The 26,447-nt window shown below is 46.4% G+C and overlaps 1 protein-coding gene across 2 annotated transcripts in view; it reads left to right on the top strand.

Annotated features, from left to right (window-relative positions):
* Positions 1-26,447, top strand: part of GABBR2 (gamma-aminobutyric acid type B receptor subunit 2) — a 415,572-nt gene that overhangs the window by 135,575 nt on the left and 253,550 nt on the right. The window contains exon 2 of one of the 2 annotated variants that reach the window (XM_055271718.1): positions 3,033-3,170. In XM_055271718.1, the coding sequence (XP_055127693.1) occupies positions 3,033-3,170 (138 nt within the window). Of the gene's footprint in view, positions 1-3,032; positions 3,171-25,234; positions 25,396-26,447 lie in introns of those variants that run through there. The other variant, XM_055271719.2, reaches the window with a different exon arrangement.

A 26,447-nucleotide genomic window follows, 5' to 3' on the forward strand; every position in this document is an offset into this window, starting at 1 on the left:
AGGGAGGTGACCACGTGCCCCGGCCTCACTGCCTCCACCATCAGTGAGCTCCCCGAGGCCAGGAACCATGTTGGACTGAGTTCTCTGTCGCTGTCGGCACAGACATGGGTCACAGTTCAGAGGAGTTTCTCAAATAAATGAAGAGGGAGCAAGAAATCCTAGTTCACTCTGATCCCATATAGCAGTCACTTAGGGGGAAGGTGGAGAACAAGCAGAAAAAAATGAGGAGGACACAGAATGGAGAGAAAGACAAAAATAAGAAGAGATGTGGAAGTAGAGCAAGGAGGAGGAAAGCAGATGAAGGGAGAGTGTCCAACAGATCTTTTTTTTTTTTTTTGAAATGGAGTCTTGCTCTGTCAAGCTGGAGTGCAGGGTGCGATCTTGGCTCACTGCAACCTCCGCCTCCTCCTGCCTCAGCCTTCTGAGTAGCCGGGATTACAGGTGCGTGTCACTATGCCCAGCTAATTTTTGTATTTTTAATAGAGACGGAGTTTCGCCATGTTGTCCAGGCTGTTCTCAAACTCCTGACTTCAAGTGATCTGCCTGCCTCGGCCTCCCAAAATGCTAGGATTACGGGCATGAGCCTTCGCATCTGGCCCCAACAGATCTTACTGAATCTTTACTGAGGCCCCTCTCCAAGCTCTGGGGAGACAGCAGTGAAAACGATGACAAAATCCTTGCCCACCTGGGGCTTTCATTCTTGTTGAGGAAATCAGTCAATCTGCAAGTGAACAAAAAGTAGACAAGATGATTTCAGATAATTTTAGGAACTATGTTAGGGCATTAAATAGGGTGGCATGTCAGGGAGTGAATGGGGGTGGGAAATATTTTGGGGAGGGTCACCTGATTGGTGGGAAGGAGTGAGCCATGCTGAGAACCAAGGAAATTGTGTTCCCAACAAAGAAGACAGCAAGTGCAAAGGCCCAGAGGTTAGAAGGAAAGTGCTTTTTATTTCAGGGAACTGGAAGGAGGTTGGTAGGGCTGCACTTGGTGAGTAAAGAGAAGAAAAAAGGGAACTCAGGCCAGATTGGGAAGGCAGCAGCTGGACTGAGTGGCTTCCATTGTGATAAGGAGTCTTAAGAAAATGACCCCAAACCTGTACATAATACAAAGATGTCATTCTGTGACCCTTTGCCCTAATACTTAGAGCATTTTCCAATAGTCCTGCCTAAGGGTCATCTGACTGCGAGCATAGAAGTTTGCTCAATCAATTAAGACCTAAACATTTTGCAATCCTCTAAAACAGATAAGATATGCTGGTTTTCAGTGATTTTCTTTTCTGTCCCCAAAGGTTGTGGTTTTATTGCCCTGTGGGACATTAACCAGTTTTGTATCTAATTTGGCAATCTTATCTTATTCCTTTTTTCAGTCCCTGTTCCTTAAATTCTCTTTTGAATCCACTTTGCCATCCTGCAGATCTCCTTATTAATGAGTTAAATAAAACTTTGACATGTGTTCACTGTCGATTTTCGTGAGAATTGTGTTTTTAACCTTTCGAGAGTTATATTCTGATAGGAGTTTGGGTTTTAAGTGCAAGGAAAGCAGGAAGAGTGAGAAGAATTCATTTATGTTTGACAAAGGACCCTCAGACTAGATGGTGGAGGGGTTGAACTTGCCCATGGGGAGGTAAGACACCCAGTAGAAGCCAAAGCCGCTATCCAGGGGAGAGATGACCACAGGGTTTGACTGAGGGAGGTGGGTATGGAAAAGCACCGAATGAGCCAGAACTGAATCCTGAGACTTGTCGTGGGCCCCTGGCCTCTTTCCATTCCCATGCTGGGTCGCTGTGAACTGTTTTCTTGGCCAACTTTTCTCTCTAATACGGAAGCTCCTTGGCAGGGGCTGCATCCAATTTTTATGTTTCCTCAACGTCCAGCCCTGGACTGAACACAGAGTAGTCCTTGGCAAGTGTTTGCTCAATGAAATCTTCTCTTTAGATTTATCCTCATCATCATTTTTTTTAAGACTGTGGTAAAAAATATACATAACCTAAAATTTGCCATTTTAACCATTTTTATGTGTACAGTTCAGTGGCATTAAGTACATTTACATTGTTGAGCTACCATCACCACCATCCACCTCCAACACACTTCCATCATCCCCACTGAAACTCTGAGCCTGTCAAACAATGAAGACCCCTTCCCTGCTCCCCCCAGCCCGTGGCAACCACCATTCTACTTTCTTTCTCTATGAATTTAACTACTGTAGATAACCTCATATGAGTGGGATCATATAATAGCTGTCTTTTTGTATGGCTTATTCTACTTAGCATAATGTCCTCAAGGCTCATCCATGTGGTAGCATGTGTCCAAATTTCCTTCCTTTTCCAGGCTGGAAATATTCCATTGCATGGATACACCACCGTTCCATTATCCATTCACCTGTTGATGGGCATTTGTGTTGTTTCCATCTTTTGGCTATTGTGAATGATACTGCTATGAACATGGGTGTACAACTATCTCTTCAAGTCCCTGCCTTCAGTTCTTTTGGGTATACATCTAGAGGTGGAATTGCTAGATCATATGGCAATTCTATGTTTAACTTTTCCAGGAACAACTATACTCTTTCCACAGCAGCTGCACCATCTTACATTCCCACTAATAGGGCACAGCAGTTCCAGTTTCTCCACACCCTTGCTAATACTTGTTGTTTTCTGTGTGTTTTTTTAATGATAGCCATTTTAATGAGTGTGGGATCATCCTTAAAATATAAATGGCCATGAAAAAGGGAGATCCCAGGGCAAGGCATTATGGGACTTTTCCTAAGTGTGCTCTAAAGGGAGATAGCTGGGGTGCTGGAGAGAGGTCCTAGATTTGGAGGGCACTTAGCGGGAGCAGAGACAGGATAGTGGGTGCCAAGACCACACTCTTGGAGCTCACAGCGTGAACTCAGGGCTGGCTTAAGGAGACTCCCCACCATGGGAGAACTGAAACCCAGAAGGTTTCTACGAGGAAAGATTTGTTTGTTGGGCTCATGCCCCTAGGAAAAGCTGTTTCTAATTTGGACCTTTCTTTCTATGTGTTGCTTCCCAGTGCGACAATGCGAAAGGGTTGAAAGCCTTCTACGATGCAATAAAATACGGGCCAAACCACTTGATGGTGTTTGGAGGTGTCTGTCCATCCGTCACGTCCATCATTGCAGAGTCCCTCCAAGGCTGGAATCTGGTGCAGGTAAGGTCTGAGCTACTTTCTTTTGTGGGGAGGTGTCTTTGGTTGGCCCTCAGTCTTTTGCAGGAATGATTCCTTGTGCAATGTGGTTTCTGTGTTGCCTGGGTCAGGCCTCCTGGACTTTCTCCTGGGTGATAGCATAGCCTTTCACTGCTGGCCTGACCTGGCATGGCCCCCACGGTGGGTCTCTAAAGGGCAGCCCTGATGCCACCACCGTGTATTTGAAGGCTTCAGTGCTCACCACTGACTCCCTAGCCCAGCTTTCAGAGCCATTGATGCCAGCCCAACCTGCCTGCCCAGTGTTATCTCCTGCTCCTTCCACTTGCTCCACGGCACAGCCTTGCCAGACACCCTGCCTTTCCACACATGCACCCTGGACCTTTGCGCTTCAGAGCCCTGCTCTCGCCATTCCCTTAACCAGATGACTCCTCATCAATTCTCTGCCAAGCCTTCCTTTCCCACTGAAATTCTCTTTTGTCATCTAAGATTGCCTTTGTCCTTGGTTAAGTCTTTCCTGGGCTCCTTGCCAGTTATTCACTCTTTGCACTGGCAGATTTTATACATCATTGAATGCTCCACCAACACATATATATATTGTAGGTGAGACTTGTCAGTGTTAGCTGTTATTTGGGATGAGAAAGAAGAGTGTAGAACTATATGACCACCAGGGGTGATTGGTGGACCATACACATGTTTACTTTTTTGCTCCATCCATCCATCCATCCATCCGTCCATCCATCCATCCACCTATCCATCCATCCATATGTTCACCCATCCATTCACCTAACCATCCATCCATCCATCCATCCATCCATCCATCCATCCATCCATGCATCCACCCATCCACCCATCCACCAGTTCACCTATCCATCCATCCACACATTCACCTATGCATCCCTGCATCTGTCCATCCATCCATCCACTTATCCATCCGTCCATCTGTCCATCCATCCATTCATCCATACATACATACATCCACCCACCCACCCACCCATTCACCTATCCATCCATCCTTCCACCTATCCATCCATCCATCCATCCATCCATCCATCCATCCGTCCAACAAATATTATAGGCAACTTACTCTGTGCCTGGATTTTGGTAGGCACACTGGGGATACAATGCTGAACAGGATAGGTATGGCTCGCATTATTCTGGAGCTTACATTCTAGGAGGAAGACAGGTAAGAAGCAAGTAAATAATTAAGTAATAATATTATTAAGGTTGTATATGGAGGGTCTGCCATGTGCTAGACACTGTTCTTAGTATTTTTCTGTGTGAACTCATTTAATTTTTATAACCACTTTATGCTGTAGATACCTTATCCCCATTTTATAGATAATGGAACTGAGGCACAGAAAAGCTATGTAACTTGCACAAGGACTCATAGCTAATAAGTAGTAGGGCCAGGATTTTAACTCGGGCAGTCTGGCCCTTAAGATAAGACTGTAGTAAGGAAACTTGGCTATGACAGAAGGAAACAGGGTGATGAGATATATAGGGACTGCCTTGGGGTAGTCAGAAAAGGTCTCTTGGAGGAGGTGACATTCAAGCTGAGACCCGAAGGGTGAGAAGGAGACCACTGGGTGAAGCGCATTCCATGTCAATGAATGGAATAGCAAACACAGGAAGGCAGCTTGTGATAGGAAAGAACCTGGCGTATTCATGGAACAGAAAACAGGGAAGTGGGGCTGGAGTGTGATGAGTGGGGAGCCAGGGTGAAGAGAGTGAGAGTGACAGGGTGAGCAGGAGCCTGACCGTGTAGAGGATCTGTTTCATTCCACTTGCATTGGCTGAGGACCTCCTCTGAGTCTGGTGCTGCATGCATGGGGTGCTGGGGTGGAGCTCAAGCTTGCAGCATGAGGGGTGGTGGACACAAGCTATGGCAGGTGTGATGAAAGAGAGGTGGGGCCCAGGTGAGGATCCCTCACTCAGCGGCGAGTCAAGGAAGCCCCAGGGCAGGTGCTATGGCAGGTGCATGAAGCTGGCTGCTGAAGGAGGAGAGGGCGTTGGACAGCTGGAGACATGAGGGAGAGCGCCGCTGCAGAGGAAACTGGGTGTGCAAAAGCGGGAGGTGGGAAAGTATGTGGGCTTGGGGAGTGCTGAGTCATTCCTTGTGGCCGGAGCAGGCCACACTGATTGTGGGTGGATGCAACAGAAAGAGGAGGCCAGAAAAGCAGCCGTGCGCTCTGGTGCAAACCTAACCACACACCTGAAAGCCAGCATGGCTCAGTGTGCCATGGGAGCCTGGCCTCATGCCCTCAGGGTGCCCAGGACAGCTGTGGAGACCTTGGACCAGTCACTTAGCTTCTCCGGGCTTCAGCTTGCTTTCCTGAACATTGAGGAGCACGTTCTCTACTAGTTAGAGCCATGTGCTGCCTCCCTGAGCCTCAGTTTCCTCATCTGCATAATTAAGGCAGTAATAGGACTGCTTTCGTTGGTTTGTTGAAAGGATTGAAAGATTGAAAAGGGATTAGAGCTGTGCCTGGCACACAGTAAGTGCTAACTAAGTGTTCTTTGTGGTTAGTCCTGCCCTGTCTCCTCCCACTCCCCAAGTTGAGTCCCCTGATTACTTGTCATTCCTGGTATTTCTTGCATTCCCACCTTTTCTTACACTGTTCCTACCACCCAAAACATCCCATTCTTCCTATATGCAGTGTATCAAGTGCTACCCATTCTTTGAGACCCAGCTTAAATGCTGCCTCCTTCAGGAATCCTTTCCTGCCTGCTACTAGGGGGCTGCTAAAGTAGGGCCCTAGAAAGCCTATCACTTCCCCTTGTTTAATTCTAGCAGAGCATGTGCATAGCCCAGTGTCCCACTCCACTCTGCCTGTCCCTCTCTTAGGGTTTTGCAGATGTGGCGGGGTGTTTATAAATGTTTGTCTCTCCAGCTGGGCTGTGAACTCCTTAAGGACAGAACCTGGACTTATCTTTTTCCCTGTGCCTATCATTTCATAGTCTTCATTAGAAGTCTGCTCAATGATCAGAGGGATGAGGGAGATGGGAAGGGATGGAAGGATCTGCAGATGGTCACTTTGTCCAGGCATGAGAGGCTGAGGTCCCAGGGAAATCCCCTGCCCAGAGAGGAATCCAACTGATTCCACTGATTATCAGTGTCACTTGGAGCCACCTGTCCCTCAGAATTCCCTGAGGAGCTGCAGGAACAAGCACAACATTGGAAACTCCCAGCTTGCAGACCAGAGCTACCTGGCCTCACCATGAGCAGGACAGCCCTCCTACCTAGAGGAGTTGATAAGACAGGGAACTGGGTTACAAGATGGGGACTGTGTTAGTTATTTATCACTGGGTAACAAATCGCCCCAAATTTAGTGGCTTAAAACAGCAATATTATGTATTATTTCATTATTTCTCTGGTTCAGGAATTCAGATACACTGAATGGCTTGTGTTTGCTCCATGGTGTTTGGGGCCCAGCTGGAGGATTTGAAGGCTGGGGGCTGGCATCATCCGAAGGCTTAACTGGGGCTGGAGGATCTGCTTCCAATGTGGCTCCTCTCCATGTGGAGGTCTCCATAGGGCTGCCTGAGTGTCCTCATGACAAGGCAGCTGGGGTCCCCCAAAGTGAGCCATGAAAAGACCAAGGCAGAGGTAACAAAGTCATTTAGGACTTAGCTTTGGAAATTGCATACTATAAGTTCTGCTGTAATCTGTGGATCACACAAATTAGCTCTTATTTAGAGAGGAGTAGTACCAAGGTGTAGGGGGAGGTGAAGCTCACTGGGTGCTAGCTTGGAGACTGGATACTATAGTGACTAATGTCTGGAGGAAGGCAGGAACTCCAGTTGCCCAGCAAGGGGGACTTGATGCTGAGGCCCTGCCCTGTTTTGCAGAACTCCTGCTCATCCTTCAAAACCCTGGATACCACTTCCTCTGTGATGCCTTCCCTGATCTCCTTCTTTGCCCCCTTTCCTTCAGTGCCGCCTGTCCCCCGCTCAAAAAGTAATTATTTCTTCCTTTGCTACGCCCTGCATTCCCAATAGGGGGTGATATCTTCTCCAAGGGAGTAAACATTGGTTCTTGTGGGGAGGCAAAAAAAATCTTACTTTTTTAATGTATAAAGCATAGATAAAGATGCAGTACACAAACAGATCTATGTATGCCTGTGGTATTACAATTTCACCAGGGGGCAAAAGTAGGAAAAAATCACCAGAAAGGCTTCTTAGGAGACTAACAGTGAAACGAAGGTTGAGAAACACTGTTCCACATCCTTCTATATTGTGTACAGTATTCTCTTATTAAATAAATTTCACGTCAATGAATTGTACACTTAAAATTGGTAAAGATGGTAAATTTTATATGTATATTTTACCTCAATTAACAAAAATAAAATTTAAAAAATGGGGTGGGCATGGTGGCTTATGCCTGTAATCCCAGTGCTTTGGGAGGTCAAGGCGGGAGGATGGCTTTAAGCCAGGGGTTTGAGGCCAGCCTGGGGAACATAGTGAGACCTCATCTCTACAAAAAATTATAAAATTAGCCGGGTGTGGTGGCATACTCCTGTAAAGTCCCAGGAACTTGAGAGACTGAAGTGGGTGGATCGCTCAAGCCTAGGAATTCAAGGCTGTAGTGAGCTATGATCATGCCACTGCACTCTTGCCTGGGTGAAGAAGGGATACCCTGCCTCTATTTAAAAAAAAAAAAAAAAAAAAATTAAATGTTGTGAAAAATAATTTGTTCTATATGCCAGTCTTCCACATCAGATTGTGAGCTTCTTGGGGGTAGCCCTTCCCTGCCCCTTCTTCATCTCCTGGTTCCCAATGTCTGGCGCAGGGCCTGGGCTCACAGTAGGTCCTTACTGAGTACTGAACTGTGCTAAGTGCAGAGGATAGGCGGACGGAGGGGCCTGAAATGCTCCATGGCAGAGCCTCTCACAGTGTGGCCCTGACTGTAGGGTGGGGAGGGCGGTGGACTATGCAGAATCTCAGCCTCCACCTCCACAGAATCACTTTGCATTTTCCCAGGCTCCTTGTGGGGGAAGATGCTCACACCCAGACAATACTGCCCTAGCATTCACTACTAGACACTGGGGCTGGATCAACGGCTGCAACTGGACGTGGATGGGGGATGCTGGGGGGCTTGGAACTAGAGGGCACTCAACAGTTTGGACTTCTCTGAGGACCTGGAAGGCAGAATGGTAGATGAGCCCAAGAGAGTGGATTTCTCCCAGGCTTGTGCAGCCAGGCAAGGAAGATAAAAGAACAAAGATCAGGATCTTGATCTGGGAGTAGCCTGGGAGCCTGGATTCCCTTCTCCTTCTCACTCTCAGGAAACACAGCCCCATTTATTATGAGCCAGGCTCTGTGGACCTCCCAAGCCACCCCAGCCCCAACGCAGGGAGGCTAAGCTTATTTCCAGAGATGGTGAAGGGGTGGATGGGTGGGTCTACAGGTGCCCAAGGGATTTGATGAATCTCTTAACTTATTCAAGACTGGGCTTCAAAACAGAGCTTCACAAATGGAAAACTGCATGTAATTTGTGTAATTGAAAAGGAGGTCTGGCTGCCCTTTTTGGAGGAGCGATGCTTGCTGGACAGAGACAGCCAGGAATGCGTAATCAGTTGTTTCTGTTTCCTTGTGTCACAAAAATAGGGATTCACACACCAGAGGGGTGAAAATTCACCCTGGTGCTGAAATGGGTTAAATTTAACTTTTGCCTTTTGCTGGGCCTCTTGATTCATAGCTGCTGCATAGAGAGGCTAATATTGTTTTAGTCGTGATGTGAGTCACTTAGCCACTGGGAACCTGTTTCTCCCTCTATATGCAAGGACCTTCATAGAGTCCAGGGTCTGACATGCAGGTGAGATTGGCTCTGTCCCTCTCCAAGCTGTCAGAGCCTGCTCAGGGTGCAGGGCTCTGATCTGGGCCTCAGGCTGGGAGGAACCCATTAGGGCATGACCCAGGAAAGCGTCAGGGAAGGGTCAAGGTCTAGACATTGGAGGGCCAAGGGTGTTCAGCCTGGAGAGCACACGGGGCACTGGGGAGGAGGGAGGAGTCCAGACCTCCAGTGTTGCATGGCTGTCTTTGATAGATTCTACTGGTTCTCTGGTGCAAGTGGGGAGAAGCAGGAGCCACGGCTGAAGTTAGCGGGGAGCAGGGTTTCCACCTCTTGCAAGCAAGCTCTGCCTCTGGAGGCTTCCAGCATGGAGCAAGCTGCCTGGCTGTGAAGTCATAAGTTCCCTGTGGGCCAAGGTTCCCTGAGAAGTCCGGTTTCAGCCAGACCTGCTGTTGGAGAAATTTAATACACAGAGTAGGCATAGACCAGGTCAGTGGCTCTCCAACTATATGGGAAGAGTCACTTATGGGGGTTCTTGGTAACAATGCAAATTCTAGGGCTCCACTCTGAGCAGGTCTAGGTTAGGGGATTTATCAGATCCCTCTAGGACTGTATTCCCCGCTGATCAAAACCACAGCCATTTCAGTACCAGTGGCTCAGGTGACCGTGATGCTGTTGGCCCCTGGAGACTTGCCGGGCCAGGAGCTCTCTAAGGCCTGTTCATCCCCCAGACACCTGGGCTCTTTAACAAATGCTGCTGGTCCAAAAAACTCCAATTGATGCTGCCCGTGTTGGAAAGAGGACATGGAGGAGGTCATGGAGGGATGCTGCCAGGGCAAGTATCCCAGTGCCACTAGGATGAAGCTCACAGTCCATGGTGGGGCACAGTCCATGGAGTGCACCATCACCTTGCCATTTTCCCAGGCCACCTCCTGCCCCTTCATGCTGCCAGCCTCAGTACAGGTTGCTGGCAGGACTATGCTCATTCTTCCTGGTGCAGCTTGGGTGTCCCTTCTTTGCAAAGCCCCCCCATGGCCTCCCCCGTGCTTCCTGACCTGACCTGCACGTCCCTCCCAGGGTGTTTGCTATGTCTGCCCATCCCCGGCCAGCAGCTGCCTGAGGTTAGAATTGTGTCTCATTCACCCTGCCCTTCGGCCTAGTACAGGCCTGGCAGTGATGCCAGAACAGTGCTCAGAGTGTATTTGCTGATGGAGAACCAGGTGCCTGCTTTCTAGGCCTTGGGTTGGTCCCCTAAGAACGAAGGGCACGTCGTCAGAGCGTGCCAGACCTAAAGTCACCCAAGGACTCTCCAGCTGCAGCCTCTTGTTAAACGGACACAGAGGGAGCCCTAACACAGCCTTGGGCTCTGCCTCAGCCCGCATCTCCCATCTCAGGAACCCCCGCCACCCCCCATTTCCTAACTGATAAGTTTCTTTTGCAGTTTTTTTCAGACCCACCCAGAATCCTGTCCTCAGAGACCTAAGGGTGGCTTGTGTTTGCACTTTTGGGGGCAGTCCTGCAGATCTCCCACCAGCCTGATCTGTCCTGAAAGCATGGAGCCTGGGAAAAACCAGGAGAATTTGGAGCTGGGTGGGGAAGATGGAGACAGAGCACAGGAAAGGTCCAAGAGATGCTAGCGAGAGGGAGTTAGACATCCCCAGAGACCAGGACCACACTCCTTTCTGCTTGGGAGTGCGATGATTGCAGCTTCAGCGTGCAGACAGAAATCGTCTTGCTGATGAAAATAAAGTCAGATTCCTAAAGGGATAAAGGGCTGCTCGTAGGAAAATGCAAACACTATTTCCTCAAGAACTGTATCCCGCAGAGCCTGTCCTTTAAAAGGCAGCCATGGCAGATTATTAAATTGTAGATGCATTTCTCCCGGCACTGTCCCCAGCCGCCCCTCGACAGCCCGCCCTGCCTTGTGGCCCACCTTGGCACTCCCCCTGAGGACCTTCCTGGGAAGGAACATTTTGGCTTGTGCCATGGGGCTGTCTCCTTGGAGAAGTTCATGTGAGGGAGTGGAGGCAAGGAGGACTTTCAGACGGGAGGATGTTGACTCCGTGTGTGTAGAGGTGTTGGCAATGGAGTCCCAATACGTTTAGGACTTGATTTCTGAAAACTCGAAAGCATGCCTGGTTTTGACATTTAAAAAACAAATCAGTGAGAACCCCCAAATCAGGCCTTTTGCTATTTACTGAATTCTGGCATCATTCTAAATGGTCAGTCAATGCCATTTTGCTTCACAGGAACAGAAATTTTGTGATCTGACATGATTTTCTCAAATGATTATTTTATTAAACTGTAGGCTGTCTGAGAAATCAAAAGATTGCTTGTTGCTTAGCTGTGGCTTGTGGAATTTGAGGTAGATTCATGGAATGGCAGAGGTGGTAGAGGCTTAGCAGACATAAGGCCCAGTCTCCCTGTTGTACAGACTGAAAAACAGAGACCAGATGGGGTAGGGCCTTGCCAAAGTCTCACAGTAACCGCGACACTGGGCTCCGTGGCTCACCCTCCAGCACTTTGCAGCATGTGCCATGGTCTGATTTTCTCTCCCTTAGCCGCACTTTTCTGTTATGTAAAATGGGAATAGCAAACCTGCCTTCTATGTTTTGTGCAGTTGTTTTTTCTTCAAGGGAAAGCACTTTTATAAACCGTAATCCAGTAGCTGCTGTGATGATGCCCAGGACTCCTTTGCTAGAAGCAGATCTCTGATTATGGCCATTGGAGTTTAATGCTTTGCATGGACAACAGGGTTTTTTACTTTGACACTGCAGACTCTGAAAATAAGGAGTCAGGGATGGAATGGAGGCTCTTCAGCAAGATGCTCAAAGTACACACAACGTCTGCCTCTCAGCCCCCAACAGTCAAAACCCACCCAGGCCAGAATCCCGCCACAACCTGGCCCATGTGACTGCCACACCCCTCCACAGAGCATGCAAGTGAGCCTGCAGCCTTGATTGGAAACCATTTAGAAGCAGCAGTACGATGAGGCACAGCTGGAAACTGTTGCTGCTGCTCTCTAAGAAAGAGAATAGAGGCCAGTAATCCAGCATGCGTTGGAGCCATTTCTTTGCACTGGTCTCCAGGGGGGCCATTTAGCACATTAATAATCTATGAGATGCTTCCACCTTCTGGATTCATTAAAAACAAGAAGAAAGGGAAGAAGAGAAATGATACTAAGGGCATGCACTATGGGCCAAGCAGAGAGGGCAGAAGAGACCCCAAGGACCTGGGGACTTTGGAGGGTCCTTCCTGGCTGTCATCAGATGCCCAGTGCAGTCAAGCCCAGTGTTGAAAGTGGGCAGCATGTCACACATAAGGTGAGGAAAAGCTTGGTAGCTTTTTGTTTGGATACAGTTGGTAGAAGGAAGAAGGGACCCTCAGAAGGGTTTTCAGGACAGAGGAGTCTGGGAGTTGGCTTGAAGCGGGACCCATGGTGGCCATGGCAACAGCATTCCTAGGACACAGGGCTGTGGGGCAGCTGAAGGCCACTGCAAAGGCCAGAGGCATGGAGAGGGGAACATGTGGCAGGCTCCATGGTGGACAAAGTGCTGGCTGGTGCCTGCCCCTCCCACCTCATTTGCCCCAAATCTCCCAGTTCCAGCACCCAGAGTCCCTTGAAGCTGCTTAGCTGCTCTGTGCTCTTTGAAGGCCCCAGCCTTCCCCTGAGTGGTCCCCCAAGCCTGCAGGCCCGTCCTCTCCTTTTCACCTTGAAAACCACGTCCAGCCTGTGAGAGTTGGCAAGTGAGTTGCTGGCTCTTCCGAGCCTCTGGGCATGTTGCGCCATGTGTCCGGCCTCCCTTGTTACAGGATTGGCTCGACACCACAGTGTCATCATTGTCTCCATTTCTGTCCCCCCCATTTGACTGTGGTACCCTAAAGACAGTAGACATGTCTGATTAGTCTCTCTGTGCCTGGTCCCACTTACAGGGACCCAATAATGTGTGTGAGGGATGGAGGAGGAGGTTCACTCCACAGCTTTGAGTTGGCCTGGGGTATCACTGCCCTTCATGATCCAAACCCCCACTCCTTTGGTGGAAGGGGTGGAGACGTGGTCCCTGCATCCAGCCTGGCTTGCATGGATCCTAGCAGCACCCACTGATCTTCAGGGGAAGAGAGGTTCTGTTCTTATTCATCCATCCATCCATTCATTCATTCATTCATTCACTGACTCATGCTATATTTATTTCTTCATTCTCTCACTCAACAAGTGCAGCGCCTGCTGTATAATCTCCCAGGCTCTCCTGGAGCAGTGCAAATCCACCACCCAACACCACCACCCCAAGAGAGGGAGACACGGCAAAGAGGCAGTTTGATGCAGGAGCCTGAACAGAGGACTGGAATTCCGAAGCTCGGAGTCATTTTCCCTCTGATGCCTCTCACTGACAGAGCGAACTTAGGCAAATTAGCAGCCCCCTCAGAGCCTCACTGAACTCACAGTATCAAGGGGATAATCCTGTCCACCCTTCTGGGGCTATCGAGAGCATTAGATGGGACAGGGAGCTGGAGCATGTGGGAGCACTTTGCAGACCGTCAGGCCCACTAAGATCTCAGGTGGTTATGTTACCGCTACTGTGATGCCAACCGGGCCCTGAAAATTTATGGGTCTCCATTTGTCTTCAGATCTAAAGTTGTGTGGATGAAATTAACTATCACTGACCATGAAGATGATTCAGAATAGTAAAATTAAAACAGAGAACTTACAGGAGAGGTGAAAGAAGCCCTAGGCAGTTGTTAGAGGGCACACACATTCTTTCTGGTTTTCAGAGAAGCAGAGGTAGGTTAAAGAAGGGCTGGATGCTATCGACGGCAGGGCGGTTCCCAATATATTCCTGCAAGCACCCACCCCATGTCTTTCCTGTTGGCCTGGTGAAAGAGTCAATTTAAGGTTCTGACCCCTATTTTTAATTCAAGATCATAGTCTCTAAAGTAATATCAGTTCCCAACGTGTAACTCCAATGGCCTCATTGTTTATGCGTCTTTCACCGCCAGCCACTTCAACCCTTTTCTGGGAATATGTGGGCTGTGAATAATTCATTCTAAATAAATAAATCACTCGCGCTACTTACAGTACAGCTGGTGCTGCTAGTGATCGGCACAACTGCAGATTACATAGAGTTGAGTCTGGAATTACGATTGCATCCAGAAAGAACTGGAGAGGGAATTTGAAAATGAGCTCCCTCCAGGGACAAACATGTAAAATGGGATTAACACCAACCTAATAAGGTTGGGATGAGAGATAGAAATAATAAATGTGTCACACAGTGCTGAGCACCCAGCAGGCATGTAATCTTCTTCTTTCTTATTTCTTTTTCTTCATCATCATCATCTTCTTCTTCTTTTTTTTTTTTTTTTTTTTTTTGACAGGGTCTTGCAGCCTTGACCTCCCATGCTCAAGTGATCCTCCCACCTCAGCCTCCCTGAGTAGCTGGGACTACAGACACATACTACCACGCCCAGCTAATTTAAATTTTTTTTTTTCTTTTTGAGACGGAGTCTCACTCTGTCATCCAGGCTGGAGTGCAGTGGTATAATCTCGGCTTACTACAAGCTCCACCTCCCGGGTTCAAACGATTCTCCTGCCTCAGCCTCCCAAGTAGCTGGGACTACAGGTGCCTGCCACTGCGCCCAGCTAATTTTTTGTAATTTTAGTAGAGACGGGGTTTCACCATGTTAGCCAGGATGGTCTTGATCTCCTGACCTCGTGATCTGCCCGCCTCAGCCTCCCAAAGTGCTGGGATTACAGGTGTGGGCCACTGTGCCCAGCCATCAATATTATTCTTAAAACATCATTCCTGTAATTCATGAGTGAAGGTTACTATTTTGTTGAGGAAAATTGACTAAAAATGGGCTTTTTTTATGGCAGTGGTTCTCAAACTTCATGAGTATCAAGATCCCCTGGAAACTTGGTAAAATACAAAAACCCACTAGGCATAGTGTGACCAATCATACCTGTTTTGGGATTGAGAGTGCCCCAGGAAGTAGGACTGTGAGTATTCAAACCAGGAAAGTCCCAGGCCAGCCGGGACAAGTTGGTCACCTTCGCCAGCTCTCATCCTGCTTCTAGGCGCCTCATCCTCTGTGCTGTGTGTTAGCACCCCGGGTGATTCTGAGGCACAGCCGTGGGTGGGAACCACTGCCTTAGAGTGTGAGACTGGGAAGATGCCTGCTGAGCCGCTGGGCAGGTGCTCTGCAGACAGACACACAGGCGCATGTGGTAGCATGGCACTGACTGCCCTGTCCCATGTTGTGTTTGGTAAGGTGCGTGGTGCTCACCTGTGCAGATAGGCAAATGGAGGGCCAGAGAGCCAACCTACCAATAATACCGGGTACGCGTCTCAGGCTTGGGCAGGTAGGCTGGGGTTCACATCCAGGCTCTGGTGCTCATTCGCTGGTGGCCTGGGGCAGGTTGCTTAGCCTCTTCCAGCCTCGGTTCCTGGTCTGGGGCTTGGCAGTGGCATCATACTGACCCTGGGTGCTGATGCATTACCTTCCTTCTTCCTCCTGTGGCCATCCACTCAAGGACATAGTCACCCAGGTGGCATCCTGGCCTATCTCTGCACGTAGAGGCAGAGCCCTGGGATCTGGGGTCACCTCCAAAGGATGAGCTATGTGGTCTTGGGATAGCTCTTGCTCCCTGTGGGCCCCTGTGTAAGAGGAGTGGGTTGGGCCAGTTCATGGGCCTTGATAGCCTTGATAATGTCACGTCATTATGCCCTGTGGCTCAGAGCCATCAGTGCCTGCCTTAAGCCTGGCATCATCCCTCTTGGGCCTCTGCATGTGATTTCCCTGGGCTCATAAGGCCTGGTTTCCCCTCCACGTCTAGAAGCTGTGAGAAGGAACCAGGCAAGCACTCAGGGGCTGAGGCCACTCACACATGTAACTCCACATAGAGTAGAGGAGCAGCCTTGCAGCTGTGCCAGGCCTTCAGCTTTAATGTCTCTTGATCTCCACCAGAGCTTTCCAGGTGTAGGACACCCCTTCTGCGGGAAGTGAGACCTAGAGAGCTGATGTGGCCTGTGTAAAGTCATACCTCAGGTAGGGCAGAGAGCTGTGGTGCCAGCCTTTCTGGTGGCCTTCCCTGTCTGGTCCTTTCCCCTCATGCTAAGGCATAGAGCCTGCTCCCCACAGCTCAAGAGCTGTTGCCCATGTTGTTCTCACTGCACGATGGCCTTTCTGCTCCCCCTCCTCCCCGGCTCCGTCCTCTGTATTTCCTGATATTTAGTTCAAGTCTTGCCTCCTCCTCCAGGAAGGCTTCCTAGTCTTCCCCAACCCTGGTCCCAGCTGGGGGAGGTACCCAGCGTTTTCCTCACTTCCTTTGTTTTGCCCATTCCTCAATATATTACAATCCCTGATGAGGTTTCAGTGTCACCTGCCAAACAACTCCTTCAGGCCCAGACAGTCCTTGCCCATCTGAGTCTTAGCAGTACCCCAAGGGCCTTGCCTCAAGTAGGTGCTCAGGAATTGTGACTGGACACACCTGTAGGGCCTGTTACAAAACCAATTTGTAACATGTCTATGGCCTTTGCCGTGGGCCAGGCATGGTTCTAAACACTGTGCATAAATTAACTCATTTACTTCACATGCCAACCCTAAGAGGTTGCTATTCTCCTCATTTCACAGATGAGAAAACTGAGGCACAGAGAGATTGAGTGCCTTGCCAAAGGATTGCCCTTCTTAAATGGCTCCAGAGTTCCTGCTTGCAACCGCAAGTCTACACTGCCTGTCACACAGTATCATGTAACCCTCACTGCACTACTTGGGATTGAAGAGCAGGCGTCGTCCCAGTTAGGCCTGTTCTCAGATTGGGGAAAATAAGATTCAAAGAAAGTAGAGTCTGGCCCTGCTTCCTGCTGCAAGCAGGCCACAAGGTGAGGTCTCCCGAAGGTCTCTAAGAGTGGCCTCTCTGGGGGCCATGGAGGCTCCAGACCTCGGGTCTCTGCCTCCCTCTCCAGCTGTGTTGGCAAGGAACTTCCTGCCTGTCCATGGAGGACCCAGGCAGTACGTGTCCCCTGACACAGGCTGCGTTCTCCCTGTAAATCATTCATGACGCCCACACACCCACACATGCACACACACATGCATACATAGCACTTTTAAACTTATTACTCATTCAGTAACTTGTTGTGTATAAAAAATAGATGATTCTTTCAAACTCAGAAAATAGATGGACTGGTTGTTGATGAAAATCAATAGCTATGCTAAGTATTTCAAGAATAGTACTTATAGTCCTACTCTGGATGGTTTTATAAAGAATAAGCTGATTTTTTTCTAAATAGAGCATAGTCTACATTAGTTGTGAATTATACAGAAGCCTTTTGCTTTGAATCCGTTTCCTAAGACGATTACATTATTTATTATTTCCATGATGAAGAGATTGAGCCTTATACAGTGGGAAGGGTTCAACTTGAGAAAAACAATCCTAGGTTAGATAACAATCTAGACATTCATAAATGCTGATTTAAGCATAATTTTCTCGATTTTCCCCATGTTCCCATAAAAGCTATTACATAGTACTGTCTTAGCCTCTTCTAACATGACGTGTTGGCTTTGCAAGTATCAGGGAATGACTTCCTTCACAGCCGGGGTGTCTTCTGAGACTCTGGGCCCATTCCTAGAGGACTGGGCACAGGGACCTTTGGCACAGCAAAGCTGTTTTGGCCCAATCCTCTGGCCCACGCTAACAAGAAGGCTTCAGCACCACTTCTTTGGCAAGCCTTTCCAGGGCATGCCTCCAGTGGATGCGTCCGTAACCCCCGCTGCCCACAGCATGCTCACTTCCTCCTTCAGTGCAGTCTTGCCTGATAGTTACCGTTCTCTCTGTGAAGTCGAGGCAGCATCTTCTTTGTTTGCAGGGGGTACCTTAGAGCACAGTTTATGGCCCAGAATCCAGGAGAACCTCTGTGAATCTTTGGTTTCCATTTTGGTTTTCAGTGCTCTCAATCTTTCTCTTTAATGTAAGTAGCATCATGAATTCATAAATTTTCAAAAATACATTGAATGTACTGTATTTCAGTAAGTTGGAGACATTTTTAATGCAGACAGGGTTATTGCTGCTCTTTTTTTTTTTTTTTTTGGACAGGGTCTCGCTCTGTCACCCAGGCTGGAGTGCAGTGGCATGATCTCAGCTCACTGCAACCTCTATTTCCCGGGCTCAAGCGATCCTCTCCCCTCAGCCCCCCAAGTAGCTGGGATTACAGGCGCACACCACCATACCTGGCTAATTTTTGTATTTTTTGTAGAGATGGAGTTTTTTCATGTTGCCCAGGCTGGTCTGAAACTCCTGACCTCAACTGAGCCTCTCACCTAGGCCTCCCAAAGTGCTGGGATTGCAGGTGTGAGCCACCATGCCCAGCATTTGCTGCTGTATTTATGTTTCTACCTTTCCCCCAAAATTCTCCTCCAATTTCATTATTTTGAAAGTTACTTTAACCTGCAACAAGACGTTAAAGTACAATGAACATCATTTACCCTTTATCTAGATTGTCAGTTGTTTACATTTTGCCATATTTGTTTTTGCTTTTCCTCTCTCTCCCCGCCCCCGCCCCCCACACACACACGCTCACACAGTCACTGATTTTTTTGTTGAAGCATTTGGTATTAGTTTGCACACACAATGACACTTCACCCCTAATACATTAGCATACATCTCCTAAGACAATTATATCCTCTTACATAACCCTAATATAACCACATCTGAAAAATTTAACAGTGATACAATAATATTACCAAATATATGGTCCATATTGAGATTTTTCCAGTTGTCCCAAAATTATCCTTATTGGAATTTATTTGGACACAAGCAAGGAACATGCATTGTCTTTGTTGCCATATATTTTTGGCTTTCAGGACAGTGATCTTTTTTTAAAAAAAACCCAAGCCAGTTTTATAAAATGTCCCACGATTGTCATTTGTTTCCTTATGATTAGATTCATGAGTTTTGGCAAGAATACTACATTTTTTATGCTGTGTTCTTCCCAGTGCCTCGAGTCAGGGGGCCCAGGATGTCAGTTTGAACTATTATTGATGATACTAAATTTGATCACTTGGTTAAGGTGGTATCTTCCAAATTTATTGTAAATATACATTTTTCCCCCTCTGTAATTAGGAAGTAATCTATGGGGTGAAACGCTGAGACCATATGACTATCCCATTTCCTCACAAGCTTTTACTCAATGGTTTTAGCATCAATTTATGACGCTTGCCTGCCTCAGTATCATATTGGTGTTGCAAAATGATAATTTTCTTTTCTTTTTTTTCTTTTTTTGAGAGACAGTCTCATTCCGTCACCCAGGCTAGAATGCAGTGGCACGATCATAGCTCACTGTAACCTCAAACTCCTGGGCTCAAGGGATCCTCCTGCCTTAGCTTTCCCAGTAGCTGGGATTATAGGCACATGCCACCATGACAGGCTAATTTTAAAATTGTTTTGTAGAGACAGAGTCTCGCCACGTTGCTCAGGCTGGACTCAAACTCCTAGGCTCAATCAAGCCTCCTGCCTTGGCCTTCCCAAAGTGCTGGGGTTACAGGTGTGAGCCACTGCACCCGACCTCATTTTCTAATTATATTCCTTCTACATTTAAGCCAGCTTCTTCTCTCCAGAACAGCTTTCCCTTTTTTGACTCTTTATTCTCCTCCTCCTGCTTCTTTCTGTTTCTCTTCCCCTACTAATTTGAGCACTTAATATTTTACCTGCCTTAGTCTTGGAATCAGCCATTCCTCCAAGGAGCCCTGATTCTTCCTGGTAGCAAATTGTATTAAGAAACCAACATTTGGGTACTAGGTATACTTGTTGCTACTGGGGTTCATTCCTTCACGGTTTTTTTTTCAGTGGAATGAGCTTGAAAATATAATTTTTAATATCTCTAAAGTGTTTAAACTGTAATCTGTGAGGAGATAATCAGACAGATATGGGTCATTCTATAATTTACCTGGCCTGAATTCTTAAAAAGTCCATATTGTGGAAAACAACAAAAACAACCACATAAAGCCAACCTAGGCCTGTTGTAAATGAAAAAATAAAAAAAATACCAACCAAAAGCAAGGCATGAATATTGACTGGATCCTGAATTTTTAAAACAAAAGGGCATTTTTGGGAAATTGAAGAAATTTGAATGTGGACTATGCATTAGATGATACTGAATTATTGTTCATTTTCATAACTGTGATAATGACATTATAATGATATAGGATAATTTCATTCTTTCCAAGATGCGCTCTGAACTATTTAGTTATGAGGTGTCATAATATTTGTAAGCTAATTTCAAATGCTTCAAAAACAACATCATTAAGTGTATGTGTGTGCATATATGTATATGTGTGTCTATGTATATATATACTACTATATAGTATATATATAATACTAAATATAATATATACCATATATATTTAAAAAGAGAGAGAGGAAAGCAGATGTGGAAAATGGTGAATCTAAGTGAAAGTATTCCTCATGCTATTGTTTCAACTTCTTTGTTTTAAATATTTTTATTTAAATACTTTTGGGTTTATAGAAACACTATATAGTGTTCCTCGTACTATTCTTTCAACTTCTTTAGTTTAAATATTTTTCAAAATAAAAAGCTGTGAATGCTCCTGTGTGTGTATGTGTATTTTGTGTGTATATATGTGTGTGTGTGTATGTGTGTGTGTACGTGTGTATGTGCATGCGCGCGTGTGCTGGGTGGTGGGATAGTGGAGAGGAAGAATATGTCCTCCTTGGCTGAACAGTGAAAATGTGTCCAAAAGTCTCTTTACACATTTTTCTCCATGTGACTCTATTAGAAACTTAATATATTCCTAGATTCCTTTGTCCTGATTTGTTTTCACTGTTTAGGGGTTGATTTTTTTTCTCCTTGTTAATTAATTTTATTTTAAAAACTATACACAACTTTTATATGATTCCATAGTCAAATGTATAGCAGAGAATTCTTGGCTCCAATCTAAGCTCTCTCCATTCTGTTCCATGGCATCCTTATATAATATGACTATTGTTATTAGTTTTTAATTTATCCTTCCAGTTTTTCTTATTGAAAATATGAGCAAGTATGTGTGTATGAGTGTATGAGTGTGTATGTGTGTGTGTGTTTGCTCATTTCTTCTTTTTATGCAGAGGGAGTATACAGTCTACACTGTTCTGCACCTTGCTTTTTTTTTACTTAATTTTCCCAGATTTCAGTGTATTATCACTGTAGAAAGGCATTCCTTATTTTTTTTTTTTTAACAGATGCACAGCCCTGCTTTGTATGGACGGATGTACCATAGTTTGTACAGCCAGTCCTCTACTGATGGACATTTGGATTATTTCCAATCTTTTGGAATAACCTTGGCGACATTGTCACATTTGTGCCAGTGTAAACTGGGTATGAATTCCTAGAAGTGGAATTTCTGGGTCAAAGGATAAATGCATCTATAATTTTTCTAGAAAATAAATCTTTGTTGAGAAAACTAATGAATGAACTTGATTAAAAAGAGCTGAAAGTAAAAGGCTAATATCTAAATGGAGACATAAAACAATTAGAATAAATAAATCTCTTTGTGAAAGAGGCTGATTTAAAACCTTTCTGGTGGCATTATCTCTAGTTCAGCAATTTTCATTTTCTTGCCCAAAGACAGAATAATTTCTCTTTGGTTTGTAAATTAAACATATGGCTCACACCTGTAATCCCAGCACTTTGGGAGGCCAAGGTGGATGGATCACTTGAGGCCAGGAGTTTGAGACCAGCCTGGACAACATGGCGAAACCCCATCTCTACTAAAAATACAAAAATTAGCCAGGAGTGGTGGTGCACGCTTGTAGTCCAAGTTACTGGGGAGGCTGAGGTGGGAGGATTGCTTAAGCCCAGGAGGTGGAGGCTGCAGTGAGCAGAGATCACACCACTGCACTTCAGCCTGGGCAACAGAGTGAGACCCTGTCTCAATAAATAAAATAAAATAAAAATAAATTAGTTAGTTAAACATATAATTACTAAATCATGAAATTTTAGAGCTGAAATAAAAACTACCTAGAACAGTCTCCTCCAGGAAACCAAGGCCCAGAAAGGGGAAGGAAGGAACAGAAAGACTAAGAAAAAAAACCAAATTCAGTCCAATTCCATGCAATTTAATAAACAGTAAGTGAAAGAGCTCCTTTGTAATAAAGCATGATGCTTGTTTTCAGTTTCTACGAAGAGCCAAACATAGAACTGTGCTATTGAGAGCCCTGGAGATACCCTATAGCAGCATGTGGTTCAGATCCCTGAGTGCTTTGCTGTCACAGTGACAACTCCTTCAACAGAACTCGGTGTCAATGGACTTTGTTTAACATCTTTTGTGTTATTCTAGGGCATTTCAGTGTAGTCATGATGAGACACTGGATCAAGTGGAGGGTTTGAGTGGCTGTGGGCGTCCTGCCTGATGATGTGAGTGGCCATGTTTGCTCAGGATGGTCTGAAGTTACATAATCGTGGCATTGGAAGGATTCTGTTTAGATTCTGAACAGGCAATATGGAGAATCGAATGGGTTTAGCCCTGCCAGCCATGAACTTGGGGTGCAAGACTGGGCAAGTCCCTTCTTTCTGGTCCTCCGTGTATAAAATGAGGAGTTGGACAAGCCCAGAATGGCACATAAATAAATGGTGCCCATGGTATTATTTTATCCTTCTATGCTAATTGTAGACATAACTAATAGATCACCAAACGCTCATTCTTCACTCCCTTAGCCCACTTCTCAGTAGCCCCCGTCAGCCCACTGGTGATATGGCATAGGTTCAGCCCTTTACCACAGCTGGCCTGAATGGTTACTTAGGGTTAGCAGGTAGAATACAGGATGCCCAGTTAAATTTGAATTTCAGATACACAAAAAGGTTTTTTGCTTTACTTTTTAGTGCAAGAATGTCCCAAATGTTGCTAAATCTGGCAAAGCTATCGCTTACGCCATTTCCATTATTTCTCATTTTTTTCTATGTAGCTGATTTCTCTTAAGGTAACTACCCTCTCTTCTTGACACTTCTGATAGTGCCCATTCCCGAGTGCCCAGATAAAAGTCTAACTCATTCTATAATTGTTTAAATTCACATTATGACCTAATTTAATTGAAGGTGATAGAGATTTGAGTAGGAGACTTTTATTTCTGAGGATCGTATATTCTGGTAAAAAACTCTTTGATGAACCTGTAATCCCAAGTATCCCTGACTTTTATCATTTTCATATCACTTTCTTGACTCTGCCAATGCATGGACAACTTGTATTATTAACTTAATTAGTATGTTCCCTTAAATTGACTCATAATTTTATCTAAATGCCATGAATGAAAAATCAGTATCATTTACTAGGAAAGTAGTATAAAAGCAAATTAAGGGAAAGCATACCTCTTAAGGTATAAAATAGTCATCTGGGGCTCATTTGAAATCCCTGGGTATGCTCCCTGGGATATAAAGCACACCACTGACTAATTCAACTCCCTGCTGATTTGGGAATCCCCCCTGTGACTCTGGCAGATGATCCCTGAGGATCTTCTTGAATACCTCCAGTGCTGGGGAACTCAGTACTTTGCAAGGTTTTGATTCACTCTTGAATACCTTACTGTGAACTGTTTCTTCTTCATACTGAGCATATCAGCCTCCCTGAAACAGTTATACATGGACTCTGGTTTTCCCTCTGAGACCCCACACAGTAAGTTTGCCCCCTCTGCATTCGTCCATGCATTCATTTATTCAACACATACTTGAGTGCTTATTCTGTGACAGCTTGAGAGCAATGACAGTACAAGTGATAAGGTCTGATGGAGGTGAAGTAGGGGAGGCACCCCGTGTAGACTGGAGGTAGGAAGGTGTTCAGAAAGGCTTTTTCAGAGGAGAGTGAGGGAGAGCCTGCTTTGGGAAAGAGAAGGCTGGAGTGAGGGGGTGAGAGAGGACACTGGAGCAATAGAAGAGGTGGAGAGGGAGCAGGCCAGGTGGGCCTCATAACCCTCATCTCCTCATCTTCTGTTATAGCACTAGTACTCATTTCCTATAAAACATGTTCTTATCCAAGTTCTCAGTGTGTTTACTTATTTATTTTTGAAGTAGGGTCTCACTGTGTTGCCCAAGCTGAAGTTCAGTGGCACTATCACGGCTCACTGTAGAATTGACCTCCCAGGCTTAAGCAATTCTTCTGCCTCAGCCTCCCAAGTAGCTGGGACCACAGGCATGGCCACCGTGCTTGGCTAATTTTATTTTATTTTTTTCCATAGAGATGGGGTTTTGCCAAGTTGCCCAGACTGGTCTCCACTTCCTAGGCTCAAGCAATCCGCCCACCTCAGCCTCCCAAAGTGCTGGGATTCAGGCGTTAGCCACCGCACCTGGCCTCAGTTTATTTTTAACAGAGCCCTGGAGAGTTAGTCAGGGCACGACTTATTCTCCCCGTTTTACAGGTAAGGAAGCTGAGGCCTAGCAGGTTGGTGGCGGGCTTGCAGCTGACCAGAGGAGCTGGGTCTGTGTGTTCCACAGGCACACAGCGGCACTCACTTCCGGGTGCTCTTGCCCATGCGCAGCCCTAGCCCCGCCCCAGCCCCACTGGTCCTGGATGACCCCCTGCCCCATGGAATAAAACTTCTCATTCTGGGAAACCATCTTTGAATCTTTGATCTTGACTCTGCTAAGTTTCCTCTGGACTGACCATGAAGCACATTTCAGAGGTGTGGAGTCTCACGTTCCACTTTCTTGCTTGTGGAAGGCTTTGGCTCACAGGGTAAACTGAACCTAGGATGACCCCTTCTTCTGGAGCCCCGGTGTCCCTGGGATTGGGGCTGTGAGGTGCCCAATGACTGCCACCCTGCAGGCCATCCCATGTCCTCTGAGAGTCAGTGGGCAGGTGGCTCTCAGGCCTCCTTGGCAAGCTTGGCCTGTCTGGTTGAATGATTCTTTGGTACGAGTCTGCCGCTCAGAGCTTTGCCTGGGCTCTGTCTACTCAAGGGGATAGAGTGCAAACCCTGTTTTCCTCAGCCAGAGAAACCAGCACTTTCCTTCCTCCTCTGCTCTGTTTTGTGTGACAACTGGGTGAGTTCCTGTCTAGAAAAGACAAGTGTGAAGGCATTTTGTGGCCCTCCTGTCTCCCTTTCCCCTCCACTTCTCTCATGGCTACAGAGCAAACTCGCAGACAGCCCTCAATGAGCTCATAAAGCAGTCAGTGAAGTGGGCCTGGCTGCCCATCACTTCTCAGTGCCTCACCACAAGGGGAAGAAACAGTGCTGGGAGAACTGAGGGAGAGCAGGGAAGGCTCCCTGGAGGAGGTGTCTGTGAGTGGGCCTGGACAAATGAGTGGGAAGTATGTTCCCAGAAGTAAGAAATGCTGCATCCTCTCCCACTCAAAGACTCGAGCTGGGGCCCCAGCACCCCCACCCCCGACAGATGTGATTTCAACTTGTGGACTGATCAGAGGTGCCATATTGACATGAGGAGACATGATTTCTGCAGTGAGGTAATTAAAAGGCAGTTGGCTTCACAGCTGTGATCACACGAGAATGCTTCTTACCCCTAAAGACGTCAGCTGAAAGCCAAGTGCAAAGGAGCCGAGGAAACCAAAGAGGCTTCTAATGTAATTTGTTAATTTTCTGCATTTGTCACCTGCACAGCTGTGGGGGGGAAATGGAACATTTTTACCAGAAGTTTAAGAGAAAATTAAAGACATACATTCTAATTGTACACAATTAGACAAGCAATACAATCATTATTATTTGCTTAATTAACAAACCATTTTAAAATAATAGATTAGGATTTGGAAGTCCTGCTTTAAAATGATGTCCCTGCCTGGTGGCAGCCGCTTGAGTTTGAGCAAATCCTTTCCTTCACTGAGGCTTCTCATCTGTAAAATGGGTATGCTCCTCCCCTGCCCTCCCTAGGGAGGTGGAATATTGCAGGAAAGGGCTTTGTAAATTAAAAGGCCTTGTGTGGTTGTAAGAAATACCATCTAATTCTCCTAAGTTAGTTCTTGTAACTTTTAAGTCTAGAAATTGTGATCTACTGTAAGCCATCATTAATTGGGTGCTTGTGCTATTCCAACCCTCACAACAGCCCTGAAACAGGAATGTGCCTGTCTGACCCCAGTCCATTTGCAGAGGAGGACACTGAAGTTCCCAAAGGTGGAGGAGTCTTCTGAGATTGCATAGGGAGGGGCGGAGGTGGCATTCAGACACAGCCTGTCCAAACTGAAACCCAGCATTCTTACCCTTATGAGCCACACTGCTTTCTCAGCATTGAGTTGGTTTTGCCATTTCTCTAATTTACTTCCATTTTTGACTTAAAAGGATTTGCAGAACTAATAGTTGTTTTCCAATCTTCTTTATGTCAAATAATAATAGAAATGTTGAAGAAGGGAGTGAAGAAGGTAACAAAGAATCATAGAATGCCACATAGCAAAAACAATTGTATCTTAAAGAGCAAAGCATTAAATGACTTCACAATTTATCATCATAAATAAATGCTGTCTCTTAAACTGGGTGATAGGCAGCCAGATATTGGTTTTGCTATTAT

The sequence above is a fragment of the Symphalangus syndactylus genome, chromosome 3 (genome assembly GCF_028878055.3).
Source record: "Symphalangus syndactylus isolate Jambi chromosome 3, NHGRI_mSymSyn1-v2.1_pri, whole genome shotgun sequence".
Taxonomy (NCBI): Eukaryota; Metazoa; Chordata; class Mammalia; order Primates; family Hylobatidae; genus Symphalangus; species Symphalangus syndactylus.